This window comes from Cetorhinus maximus, chromosome 25, assembly GCF_964194155.1.
Source record: "Cetorhinus maximus chromosome 25, sCetMax3.hap1.1, whole genome shotgun sequence".
Classification (NCBI taxonomy): Eukaryota; Metazoa; Chordata; class Chondrichthyes; order Lamniformes; family Cetorhinidae; genus Cetorhinus; species Cetorhinus maximus.
In genome coordinates, this window is record NC_135903.1 from 26,514,071 (window position 1) to 26,528,419 (window position 14,349).

Here is a 14,349-nt window from a genome sequence, read left to right on the forward strand (position 1 = left end):
AGCAATGTTTACTCCTGACAAAATTTGCGAACTATTGCAAAAGAAAAGAGATGTCTTCGTGGTTACTTCAGATAGATTGGAAGGCAATGTGTTATTGTTTTGCTTAGACATTGAAACCTACTGTCTATTAAAGAATCAGAAATGTTGTTACTTTAACAGTTAACCAGGTAAATCAACAAAAGCTATGTTGTGTCCCCATGTATCATCAGTCATTTCTTTCAAATGGGTTGTATTCAACTGACAATATGTCCTCTATTCTTCACATTGACTCATTTGGTATTCCAGACCCCATCTCAAAATGATATATGCTCAAACTGCAGATAACACATAAACAAGGGGAAAAAATTACCTGCTTTTCACACATAATCAGAATCTTCGTGGTCCTACAAGCTTGAGTTGATTCTGTGACAATTTAGTGATTAAGCAGTAATAGTTAGCAGAAGGAACATTGGACCCAGTTTTAATCTCAAATTCCTACTGTGTTGGTATCAATGTATTTTGTGTTAAAGGGGAATTTTTTTCAGCAGCAACATTAAGAAAATAGCATGATTGAGAAAGCATGTCTGACACTATTGAGGAGGTCAACAAAGTCAGACAACATTTTAAAAAATATATACCACATCAATGCCAACTTTTTTATTGTTTGTTTTAGGGATTGGGCAACACTGACAAGTGTGGTATTATCCAATCCTGCTTAGACTGACAACATTGAGAGTCAGCAATTTAGTGTGGACTAGAGTCACATACAAATCAGACAAGAAGGTGTATTGGTCCCTTCCCTGAAGTACATGAGTACTTCAGTTAGGCTTTCTAACAAGCCTGGCAATTTTCATAGTTTTTCTGATTCAAATCCATAAATTGCCAGAATTATTTCGATTTAACCTCACAATTTGCCATGGTAGTGTTAGAACTTAGAACCTATGGGTTGATAACCTAGTTGTATAACCACGAGGCCAACTTATTTAAGAAGGTAAAGATATAAAGAGAAATAGGCATTGAGCCCAGTCGGTCCATTCATGAATTGTACCCCATCTCTTTAATAGCTTAAGGAAAAGTTCTGCATGAAGTCTCTGATTCCCAAAGATGGTCAAAGAACATTCCGGAACACTCGTGCATCCCCATATCTCTATGATGTAATCCTGGTATACTTCCCTTCACAAACAACAACCCTATTATCTCCTCCTACCCAGACCCTCCCCAACCCCACATTAATTCATGAACATAGTGGTTTATAAAATGTTGAATCAGTTTGGTTTATATTTTGTTTGCCTAGTTGTTTTAAACCAGGACCCTTATGAACTATAACATGCCAGCTAACATTTTACGTGGTTATCAAAAATTGAGCCAACGAGGGTGGGGATTGGAGTTGAATTTGCTTTCTCTTGGTTCTGCTGAATATTCAAAGACTGGGTATGTGATTGCAAAGACACAAAAAGAACCCCAACATGTTGTATTAATGTGCAAAGTTTTTTATTTATTCATTCGCAGGATGCGGGCATTACTGGCAAGGCCAGCATTTATTGCTCTCATTCCTAGTTGCCCTTGAGAAGGTGATAGTGAGCCATTTTCTTGAACCCCTGCAGACAATATGGTGAAGGTAATCCCACAGTGCTGTTGGGTAGGGAGTTACAGAATTTTGATCCATCAATGATAAAGGATGCCTAATTCAGTCAAATGCTGCCTTGATGTCAAGGACAGCCATATTCATCTTACCTCTGGAATTTAACTCTTTTATCCATGTTTGGCTGTAATGAGTTCTGGAGTCAAGTGGTTCTGGTGGAACTCAAACTGAGTATCAGCGATCAGTTTATTGACAAAGTAAGTGCTGCTTAAGAGCACAGTCCACTCAGTGGACGATTGAGAATAGGTTGCTGGGACGGCAATTGGCTAGATAGTATTTGCCCTGCTTTTTGTGGACTTTCCCCTTTACTGGGTAGATGCCAGTGTTGTAGCTGTACTGGAACAGGTTGGCTAGAGGCATGGCTCGTTCTACATACGAACATATGAATTAAGAACAGGAATAGGCTATTTGGTCCTTCAAGCCTGTCATTCAGTAAGATCATGGCTGATCTGATTGTGGTCTCAACTCCACCTTACTTTTTACCCACTATACCCTTTGTCTCCCTTGTCAATCAAGAATCTATCCAACTCAGCCTTAAAAATATTGTATATTCTGGAGCCCAAGACTTCCACACTATAGCTGGGACGTTGTTGAGACCCATAGCCTTCGCTGTATCCAATGCAGTTATTTCTTGGAGTGAATTGTACCGGCTGAAGATTGGCATTCTGTGATGTGGTTACCTCAGGTTGAGGCTGAGATGGATCATCCGCTCAGTATTTCAGGCTGCTTATGCTTGCTAATACCATGTGGTGGATTTGTAATTCTGAACCTGCCATTCAGGAATGGTGTGGAAAACAAAAAGAAGGGAGATGAGAAAAATAACCATTCAAGTTGGAGGGAACAAGTCTTTTGCTTTCCTCAGAGGAGTCTTCTTCAGAGCAACATTAACAAAGTTTAGAAGCACATCACCACTATTCTTTATCAACAGAGGATTGATGCAATGCATGCAGAAAGTTGGAAAGGACAATTGAAAAGGGGAATGGAAAGTAGAAAGAAAATTGAATCAAATGTATTTGTTTATACAAAGCACTAATTAAAGTAAATGCGTGAGAATCATAGAAATGAATTGCACAGAAGGAGATCATTCGGCCCATTATGTCTGTTCCAGCTGGGAAAGAGTTATCAAGCCTGATCTCACTTTCCAGCTCTTGGTCTGTAACCTTGTAGGTTATGGCACTTGAAGTGCATGTCCAAGTGCTTTTTAATTGCAATTTGTTGAGCATTTATTTTCTCACAATAAGGTGGAACTCTCAATTCGTGAACATGTGCAGTAATAAAAATGGTACAATTATCTGCTTAGTGCATAATTTAATTTTGTGTTTCATAGAACATATAATTTATTATCAGTTGCTAAATGTTCCTATCCACGTGCATTTAGAGTTGTACAATGTACATTTTAATCAAGCTCATAAATGAATAAGGTTTTGGGATTATTTTGGCTACACCATGTGATATCCTTCAAGTTTTTAAATTGCCTTCATGCATTTATGTGGAGATGCTTTATAATTAAAAGAAGCGGAAAGACCTCTTGATGTAAACAAGTGTGCAGTTCAAAATTTCACCATTTCTTTAATTCACTGCTGAGAAACCCATGACACTGACACTGGAGAATAGATTTTTCCCCTGTGCATTGTTGTTTTGTGAGAGTTTTTGTGTTTGTTTTCAGTATTGCATCAGTGTGAACATGGTATTCATGAAAATGACACGTCAGTACTTTGAAGTTTGTATTTTTCAATATTGGATCAAATCTAATAATCTAAAGATAATTGTAGGTTTGTGAAAGCTTTGCAATTGAAGTCAGTGAATGGATATTGGTTGACCTACAAGCTTAGCTTTTTACGGGACTGGGCAACAAATTTGGCCATACTCTAGAAGTGTCCAAATAGTTGTAAACTATATTTGTATTAAACTTGTATCGACCATTAACCACAAGTGCCAGCAACAGCTTGTAACTTATGACAAAGGCAAAATTTTAGGGCAATAATCTGGTGTAATTCCATTGAGGATAATTCAATAAACCTTAATCTCTTCTTTGTCCCAATGCATGTTAAATTCTTAGTGCTTGATATTCAAGGCAGAAAAAAAAATTGTCAAAGCTAAATTTTTTCTTTTTTCTTTAAATAATATACACAGCTTCCGAACCCAATTTGAAGGTACGTTCCAGATTAAAACAGAAAGTAGCTGAGAGGAGAAGCAGTCCATTATTGAGGAGGAAAGATGGCACAATAATTAGCACATTCAAGAAGAGAGCTATAGAAATCACAGGTAAGCTTGTAGAATTGAACACAGTGTGCAGAGCACCATTCTAGAACCATTTATAATCTGAAACTAAAATAAACCTGATCTAATAGTGATTTTTGCCTTCTGTGTATTCAATTTGCTGCTCGTAATACTAATTTTAAAATTTTACCTATTTCCCCCCTGTTAAAGTGCTAACTGCCTGCTGGAGCATAGCTCCACAGGTGCTAAAAGCTCATCATTGTCTCACCCAAGAAACCATTATTCACGGACAGGTTCTGCAGATGAGTGCCACCAGGCTATTATACTGCCGTGCATCAAAGACAAACCCAATTCTGAACCTATCTGATATTTATAGAAGCAACTTCTAGAATTCACTGGATAGCAATTGGGAATGGTAATCAGGATGATTTATTCCATTGGATTTCACCCAAGAATGGCAAAATCATTTCTGGGACATTCCTAGTCTATGGCTCAGCTACACACTGGACAAATTTGCTGAGGCCTCAGAGCTACAACAACTATTCCCTGAAATTCCATATAAATGATGGAGAGTCAATCCTTTAATGGTATTAAACAATGGATTTTTTTATACTATAAAAGTTCCGCATTCTTTTTACAGCTCCAAAAACTATTACATGCATCCATTTTATTGGAACAGTTAAAGAAAATAATGAGTACAAATCTAGATAAACCAAAGTGCTCAGGTGTATGATCTGATATTTGGTTCATTAAAATGCTGCTCAGTGCATGGTACTTTCACCAGTGTATTGTGCTGCATATGTGTATTAAAACTCAGATTTTAATCTTATCATTTTAAAAATTATTTCCATTTTTTCTGTATATAACCGGATCCCTTATCCAGCATCCCACAATCTGGAAGGACCCGAAAACCAGGTCCTGTCCAGGAAACTACAGTCCCCATCAGGCATTGCTCTCTGTCATATCCGTGTCACGGTGAGCTGATCCACTGTTCTTTGGATCCGGGGTTAATGGCGCAAGCGGTCCCCATCGCTTCCTTTCTCCATCCCGGCTGGGTCCAGCCCGGCGAAGAAATCAGCCTTGCTTTAAGTTATCCTATTTCCCCCCCCCCCCCCGATCCCAGGACCCAAAATAATTGGGCCACGTAAGTCAGTTCTAATTGGTTAACAACTAATTCACATTTCACTGGAATGGTAATTTCCTAATCCTACATTCTTCAATGTCGATCTATTTGCGTAATTATGTACAACTTTAGGTGCAGATTTATGTAGGTGCACGGGCAACATATATGATAGAAATGCCATTTTACGTGGACAGGCCAATTAAGACCCGCCCAGTGTGATGTCTGGAGGGAAGCGCTATGTGCTCCTGTGTGGGCGGGGGGGCAATCCCTAAAATCGAGAGTGCGCTCTTTCGCGCATGCGCATGAAAGAGCGCACTCATCTCCCTGAGGCTAAGTGCTGCCTCAGGGAGATCGCCTCTACTTTCAAAAATATTAAAAATAGAAAAAAAAAATTCCCTTACATGTTCCCCCCCCCCCACCGCCACTCTAAGGGTAACTTGATCACCCCCCTGTTTAGCCACTGAATAGAAATAATGCTGTGTGAGGTGATTTTGAGGAGGGTTGCTCTCCTTGTCACTCCATCATACTATCCTCGTAGATTTGAATTGCAGCGTCCTTTAAAACCTTAGGTGGCTTGTATTGTTGTTGGCCATGCCAACCTTATGATGTAGATTAGCAGTATGTCGCCTTGTAGCAGATGCCACTCCTCTGCATCTGATTCTCTTCTGACCCAGACCCAGTAAAAATATTTCCCCGTGATCAAAACCAGGTAGATATGGCAGTGTTTCCAGATATGGCTGGCATATGGAAGCCAATTGAGTTTTGCTGGTTGATGGTACCTTTTTTCATCTTTGATCACAGGAAACATGACATACCATGGCTTGAGCTGTTTGCCAGATGGTTAGTCAGACATTCACATTTCATACTTGTGCCATCAGGCCTGTTATCACAACCGCCATTAGGAACAGAGCATCCAGGGCATTGATTGTCTGCCAAAGTGATATATATGCACCTCTGTGTGCAGTTGCAGGTGCCAGCAGATGGGCACAGAGCATGGGCCTGCTCGCCGATGTGTAAAATGACACGCGGTGACGTCGGGCGGAACTACCGACATCACCCCGCCCTATTTAAATTTTCAGGAGGGCGGGGTCGCAGCAAAATCAGCTGCACACTCGCCTGCCTGTCAATGACCAATTGAGGCCATTGACAGATCAATTAAAGTAATTAGTGGACCTGCCCGTCCAAACTTAAGGTTGGCGGGCAGGCCAGGAGCCCTGGCGGGAAGTAGAAAAAACATGAAACCTCATCCACAGGTGGGATGAGGTTTCATGTAGGGTTTTAAAAATTTTAATAAAGTTTTTTTGGAAATTATGAACATGTCCCAACTCATGTGACATTGTCACATGAGGGGACATGTAAGGGAATTTTTTTTTTCTATTTTTAATATTTTTGAAAGTAGAGGCGATCTCCCTGAGGCAGCACTTAGCCTCAGGGAGATGAGTGCGCTCTTTCATGCGCATGCGCAAAAGAGCGCACTCTCGATTTTAGGGATTGCCCCCCCGCGCCCACAGGAGCACATAGCGCTTCCCTGCAGACATCACGCTGGGCGGGTCTTAATTGGCCTGTCCACGTAAAATGGCACCGCGCCTCCGATTGGGGGCGCCGATCGGAAGTGCGCCCCCCCCATCAACTTCCCCCCCCTGACGGGGGAATATTCAGCCCCATGTCTAGGCAGCTTGGCATGACTCCATCCATTGGTCTTCATTTGCCTCCTTCAAAAAGTTGAGGCAGAGACTTAATTGGAGCTACAAGAACAAAAGGAGCAGGAGAGTAATTACTTCAAAGTCTCACTGTAGCCTATGGAGGCAGAACAAAGTTTTTAAGAAGAGTGCAAAGTAAGTCATGGTAGAAGTGGCTATAACTTTGCTAAGTCAATCTTAGGGTTTTTAAATTTCTACTCACAACTCTGCCTCGCAGCTATGGATGCCCATTATATAAGGATGTCATTATAATCAGGGCTGTGCTAGTATGGGCTTAGAAAATTCTGGACACAATGTGACATTACTTATACATCATTTTAAATGTTATGAAGCTTCCATCATTCAGCCCAAAATCTATCAGAAACTTGATGAGCACGCAAAATGATCAGATTCGTAGGGATTGATCTTTGTCCAATTTTATGATCCATTGTGCCCCATCAGCTTCAGTTGAAGATAGTACTATGATCAGCCCTAATGTACTTGTTTGGAATGTTATATGCTAAGTATCAGTCGTCTACATTATTAACAAAAAGCAAAATGTTGTTGAAGAGCTTTGATATCTTATAGGGAAAGGAGAATATTTTTGGTCTAAGTGCTTACCCTCTTTGCAGAAAAGAACAGCAATAACTAGAATGTCTTTGACTTTTGTTTGTAAAACATAAATTTTAATGGTAACATGAATATCCTTAAGCAGGGCTCACCCCTCGCTGCTCCAGTAATGTCAGTCATGAGAAACATCACTGTTGATTCTAGAGCAGCGTCTTTCCAAGTATTGCAGGTGCAACATCTGGCTAAAATGTCAGGACTCTGCAAAGCTGCCTGGCCTTAAACTATGCCAGAAATTTGCATTCTCTACATATAATATCATTTTCCAGGTTGGGTGGATGTGGAGTAATAGAATAATTTGAAACCTCAACAGCCACAATTTGTATTGGAGCCACTGAGGATGCAGAGATTCTTCCCATAATTAATGTGAATGGAGTTGCCTTATAAAGAGGAACTTCCTACTCAGACTATTATAATGGCAATAAAATTCATGTGACATTTTAAATGGATCCAGACAAAATATTTTACTTTTTTTTAATGAAAATGACTTGTAAGTTGAGCTACCCCACCAGAATATCCTTTCATCCACAAGGGATTTTTAGACAGGTTCTCGATTTTAAATAGTGTGTTCTGAAAGCTTTGCTGGTTTAAATTATTGACCACCCAAGAAAGTTCACTTTGTGAAAGCTATATCTGTTCCAGTACCAGTTTTTCATGTAATTCTTATATTGGATAAAATTTTAAAAAAAACTAGCTGTGGCATTCATAATGGTTGTCAAAACAATAATATCATCATATTGTATGTAGGATTTTCTGCCTCCATTTTCCAGCCTGTAATTTTCCACCCATTAATGTAAATGGTTGGAAAGTTGCTAGCTGGCAAGTGCAGAAATGGAAAAATCTGGCCAGTGAGTCAGTCAAGGTATTATTGCACCTCCCTAAATTAAAAAATTGTGAACTGTCCCTTGAATTAAAGTCCAAATATTGCATGTTTTGTAGTGGGTTTTAACCTATGCTTTTTGGTCTTGAACATTTAGCTAGATTGTGATGAGGCTGCAATTTCCTTGATGCTAGTTTCTTTGTTTTGATTGTTTCAGTTTCCTCAGTCTGTAACAGTGCTCCTGGGTCTGGCCCTAGCTCTCCGAACAGTTCAAACAATATTCCTGCAGAGAACGGAACAACCGGTTCTGTACCCAATATTCATGCTGAGGTAATAGCTTGTACCTACCATTAAATCTTGAAACCAGTTATTCCAAACATGTCATAACTAGCCTTTTTTAAAGCTTTTGCTGTAAAATCTACAGGCATTAAGTTTGAGTATTGGCATTAAGTATTCACATTAATTAAATTGATTCATTATAAGTGCTCCAATTGAAAAGAATCTGTTGTGAGTCTGCTTTTGGGATTGGAAGATGGTAAGAGCTGCAGTCACATTAAGATTCATTGAAGCCTTGAAGATAACAGTGAAAAATAGCAAATATTATCGATTATGCTGCAACAAGCTTCAGATTTTATTTATATTGATTTTATTAATTACATTTTTTAAAATGTTACATGCATTGTAGGTGTTCAGTTTCTTCTCTCCCCTCCAAATATTCAGTCTGTGAGCAATTGTTTTAAAACTAAAACTCTCTCCATTCTGCCTCACCAATGTACATCAGCCCCAGCCACATAACACTATTACCAATTGCACCAGTATATATTTTCAGTTTGCAGTGAGCTTTGGGATGGTATTTAGTACTAGGTTGAGAATAACCAAACCCATTTTGCAGGGGTTATCTCCAGTTTGGGCTGAATTTGGCAATTTGCTAATCCACTTCCCAGAGGCATATATTTAATGTTTATGTGACATATCACTCACTCATTCCTCTTAAGTTTGATTTGTATAATCATATATTTACTGAAAATGTTAAAAAAAAATAAATCAAAACTGCAGAAGAATTTATGTTTAACTTGTCATGGATTATTGCTCCTAAATTAAATGTTACATGAGTAATTGTGATCATACTTGAATACTGTATAACTTTTGATACAAGTTAAATGCTTCTTACAGCGCTGCTCTGTCCTAAAAGTGCCCTAATGCACAATCTTAATTTCAGATACATGCTTTCTGATTTATGACCAATCATTTATTTTCATGACTGTGTTACTAGATTGTGTTTATATTTTACTTAATGTTTTGGCAATTGAAGTACCCAGTAGCAAATTATATCACAGTCAGATAAACATATTGCATCTGCCTCCAGCTTACCACCTATATCTGTTACATTAAACTGTTACAATGTTCAGCTCAATTATTTTTGGACAGTTTACAAATAATTTAACCTTGAAACAACTGAAGAGACCAAACATTTAGAAACGAAGGAAGCTTTCTGAAATGTCAGGCATGCCATCATGCATTCTGACTAAGGATGACTCATTCTGATATCAAGACTAAAGATTTTGTGTCATGGCTTGTCATTATTAAGTGTTTATGAAGGTTTCATTGCTACAGGGGATTAAATACTGAATTAGAAAAAAAATATAGAGGTCTTGTCAAAATCTTGTGGAAGGTGGCTTTATTGCTTCCTGAAAAGTAATACTGGATTGACGAAAGCTGAACTGCAACCGAGGTGTGTGTAAGCATAATAATGGTTGTTATAAAATTCTGCAAAAGCCTTCTTGAAGTTAAAATATGATAAAGCAACAGTCTGACCATTAGTCTGTCTCCTATTCTACAGCTGGGCAGTACCAGTTTATATACTCTTCTCCCTCAGTATCAAGTAGAGAATTGTTTCATGGAGGTATTTTATTGTTTATACAGCATTTTTACAGCATATTTTAATCTGAAAAATTTAGTCAATGTAACATAGCTAGAATGTATTGAAATGAGGTGCGGAGAGTAATCATTAGGCACTTGCTTCAAACAGTTGCTAACATTGTTTGAATTCTCTTATCTCTATCTATGTAGCTAGTGCTCCTTACCTCCAGATGTTGGGATTAGAGTGATTTGATCAGTTGATTGCTGCGTTGTGCAAATGTTTTCTGTCTTTTCACCCCTCAAATGTCTTTAACAAATTTTCAGATAAGCTTAGATTTTAGGGGTCATGCCTGGGGGACAACATTAATATTATTATTAAAGAAGAGTACTTTACACATTGGATTGCTGTCCCTGAAGACTATTTGTTCCTGATTCCAAAATCTTGTTTAAGTATGTCAGGTGTAAGAAGACATGTACTCTAGTTGTATTTGGTTCATGTGATCATTCAACTTGGAGCAGTCAGTGGCTATTGATGGCTGCAAGGCGAATGTTTCTTAAAAACCAAAGCATTTTGTTCTGCATGCAAGCAAAAATACACATAGGTGTAGATCATGTAAATTATACAGCTGAGTTTATACATTTAAAAGCAGGAAGCTGAAAGTTGAGTTTAATGCAAAATGAGTATTGTTGTCTATATTTACTAATTACTCTGCTGCAATCACCATGAGTGAGCATACTAACCCAGTAGCAAAGGCATCATTCTCTTTTTTTACAAATTGGCTGAGGCTCATGAAAATATTTTGTATGTTGGATAATAAGTTATAATTTGCTGTCTGACTTTTTAGCATGGTGTATTTTTTAAGATTCAAATTTGCTTTGAGTTAAAAGGTAGGGGAATCTCTCATTGCCCAGAATTGAGGTGTAATTCCATCCAGGAGAAAAGTTTCACTGCACATGATGACTTTAAGAATTGAGTTCAGGTTATCCGTTGCAGGATTAAGTTTGATGCATTAATGTTTGGACTGGCTAGTGAGCTAATTACTAGGCAGATGGTCTTTAAGACAGTTTTAATTATGCGTTGAATCTTAGACCACTTCAGAGATTCAACCTCGTGTGTGCGACGAATTCATTAACTGATAAAATGGGTACGATCAGTATTTTGAATGATTCAAACCCAAATTAAACATACTATTTCCTTTGAAAATAATAACATATACTAGAATTCCTGAAAGACACACGTCAATGCTGCATTTGTTAAGGCAGACCTATTGGGAATCGTGTACCACTCTTCACTGCCATGAATTCCATACCTTTCTAAGTTTAAAAACATCCATGGTTCAAAAAGTGTAAGAGGAATTTAGCTTTGTTATTGTTCATTATTGGTGCTGAAGTCATAAACTAATAATATGAACAGAAGAAAAAATTTCTACATTAAATATTGGAAATTCAACTGAACTTATTTTTTGATGAAGAAATCCAGTGTGTTCCTGTTAACTTCCATTAACGACACATTCAAATGCCCTGGTGTGCACAGTGAATACCTCTTACCATCATACCCATGGTCAAATTGGCCAATTAGCACATCGTGAGTTGAACATGCAGTCTGTTGTACTTAGCTTGCTGAATAGAATAGTGAATTGTTGAGAAAAGTGTACTTTTTCCCAGAACACAACCATAATATTCTGTTTTCTACTGCAGTGTGTATAGCTGATTCGTATAAAAAGCAGAATCAAGCCCTTTTGGAGAAAAAAAGCATTGGGTCAGGTTAGTTTATCAATAACAGAATATAAAGCAGTTTTTTTTAATCCACAGCATATGCACCCACAACACAAAGCAATGAGCAATGATGGGTCAGCAAGTCAGCTCAGCCTCTACACGTCCCCCTCACTGCCTAACATTTCCCTGGGGCTCCCAGCTACGGTCGCAGCATCCAATGCACAGATCAATGTAAGTAGACAATTTTATTGTGTTGAACCCTGCATCTCAATGGGTGCATTGCAGTGAATTTAAAAATTACCTCCTTTAGTTCACTTCTAGTTGTTGAAATTTTTAATTGACCAAACTGACTACTGTAGGACCTTAATTTACTATTAAAGATTGTTTTTGAACGACAGCCAACGCCAAAAGCATTAAATTTTTGCGGTAAACAGACCAGGAAAACCTGGCTTAGCTCCATTGTGTTTCTGTGGTACTTTGCCTAATGATTTGTAAGACTACTGAGAAAGGTTGTACAATGTGATTCAGTTCTAAGAGCCTTAAAACGTTTGTGAGGATACCCCACTTAAGTAAATAATTGTCAGAAAAGTTAAAGACAAATTGCAAACTTTCCAATAAACCAGTGCATAAAATTTAATGGCATTTGTAGATACTCGCCTTCATGTTGAAATTGTTTTTGTGAGACGATCTGTCACAATCTAGAACATTCACTGTTTCTTATAATGTGTGGGGTAAGAATGAAATACATTAACTGCAGAGGTAGGTGCCTCAAATACTGATATTTTATAACTCAATCCTATGAAATTTGGATAAGGTACAAATGTAGGCATATTCTCTAGAAGGTAGACTTTTATGCCATCTTTGCGCTAATGGACTGAGGGATCGTTGGATACTGTTAATTGTCAAATAGGCTATACCATTTTGGAAAGGTTTTATGTTGGCTTTCCCATTTTATTTCTTCTGCAGCCTTTTATCCTGGTCTTTATTCTTGCTTGCTTGCTTTCTTCATTCTTTCCTGCCTGCCATAAACTTAAGGTTGTAAGCAGTGAAATCCATGAAATAAATCTTTCAGTAAAACTGTGTTAATGGGTAGAATGGGAGAAAACACATGTGCTGTTACAAAATTTCCTTTGTTTTTGTTTGGTTAATAGTACCTTTTTCCCCTATTTACAGGCCTCACAAAAGATGTCAACCCAACAAGAAGCAGAAAGGCAAGCTATTCAGTCTTTGCGTCAGGGTGGTGCCTTAACTGGGAAGTTCGTGAGTACCACCTCACTACCATCTGGCTTGTCCACAACGACAATTGAAGGAGAAGCCAACACTCACAGCCACCCCTCCCTTCTTCAACATGTGCTGTTACTGGAACAAGCTCGGCAGCAAAATGCTTTGATAGCTGGTGAATAGTTTTTACTGAAGCCTTCAGCGTATTTGGAAAATTTGTGGAAAAACAATAACTTGAGAGAGACAAAGTGGCAAGCTGATGATGGCTATTAGGTTTATAACTGCCATGTGTGCAGTTTATAATGTTTGTAATTCTTTTGTGAGCCCTAAGATTTTTAAAGCATGTTTCCATAGACCTTATAGAACAATCAATGCAGAATGCTCTGCAGAATTTCACGCTTGGCGTGCGTGCCAAGTCGGTGGAAGCGGATGTGGAATCCGCTCCCAGCTGCGGTCAGTTTGTAAACGCAATTTCACACTGGATGGCCAACTAAGGTCCGCCCAGTATGAAATGCGTCTTCTCAATGGTCGGGAAGGACAAGGCGGGAGCCTGCTGGGCGCCAGGTCCAATGGCGACCCAGAGGGCACTTTAAAACCGGCAGAGCAGAAGTCTACCAGGGAAAAATCTTTGGAGTCTGCCCAGGAAACTATTTCATTCAAACAATGGCCTCACCAGCGGCTGGAGACGTCTGAGACGGGAGGGCAGGTCGGGGGGCATTCGCCCCCCCCCCCATTTCTCGGATGAGTTGCTCACGGCCCTTGTGGAGGAGGTCAGTATCAGGTCTAGTATCCAGGGATGGCAGGAGGAGGCCACCGCACCTGACAAAAAGCCTTGGAGGAGGTGGCAGCCAAGGTCAGCGGCCACGACATTGTGCGGTGCACATGGGTGCAGTGCTGCAAAAGGTTCAACAATATGCTGCGCTTGGCAAGGGTGAGTACCAAGTTGGCATGTATTAATGTGGAGAAGTGTTAAGCGCTGGCCGTCCTCTGTGGATCTCAGGGGTGTTGGAGTCTGAATGCCAACTGACACCGGTGCCGGCGAGGGGGGTGAGCCCTGGCCGCTTGGCCTGAGTGCCTTGCGGGTCAAGGGCTGCGACTCGGATGTGTATATCAAGGTGTCCTGGGCTGCACTGGTGCTGCAGATGGAGAGTGGACAAATTAGCGCCCCTCTATCATTTCAGGAAAAGAGAAGCCATAACATCAACAAAAGAACTAAGACAGGCGGAGACCTCCCAAACCTCCTCATTCTGACAAGGTACGAGATGGATGCCTTGGAGCTGGAGTGCTGCCACCCTCCCCTGTCAGCCAGCTGTGGAGAGGCAGGGGTCTCTGATGAAGGTAAGAGTGCAGTGCACAGAGGTGAGAGTGTTGGATTGTGCAAACATTCTTGGTAGACTCATCATTAATGGGAGCCTCAAACCTGGAGTCTCCATTGATCATTGAAAGACAGTGGCACCATGAT

General features: G+C 39.6%; 1 protein-coding gene across 14 annotated transcripts in view; it reads left to right on the plus strand.

Annotated features, from left to right (window-relative positions):
* The window catches only part of hdac5 (histone deacetylase 5), a 357,484-nt gene that overhangs the window by 223,649 nt on the left and 119,486 nt on the right, over nucleotides 1-14,349 (plus strand). For all 14 annotated transcript variants that reach the window (XM_078529648.1, XM_078529650.1, XM_078529647.1 and 11 more), the window contains 4 exons: nucleotides 3,755-3,886; nucleotides 8,308-8,420; nucleotides 11,763-11,897; nucleotides 12,840-13,062. In XM_078529648.1, the coding sequence (XP_078385774.1) occupies nucleotides 3,755-3,886; nucleotides 8,308-8,420; nucleotides 11,763-11,897; nucleotides 12,840-13,062 (603 nt within the window). The remainder of the gene's footprint in view (nucleotides 1-3,754; nucleotides 3,887-8,307; nucleotides 8,421-11,762; nucleotides 11,898-12,839; nucleotides 13,063-14,349) is intronic.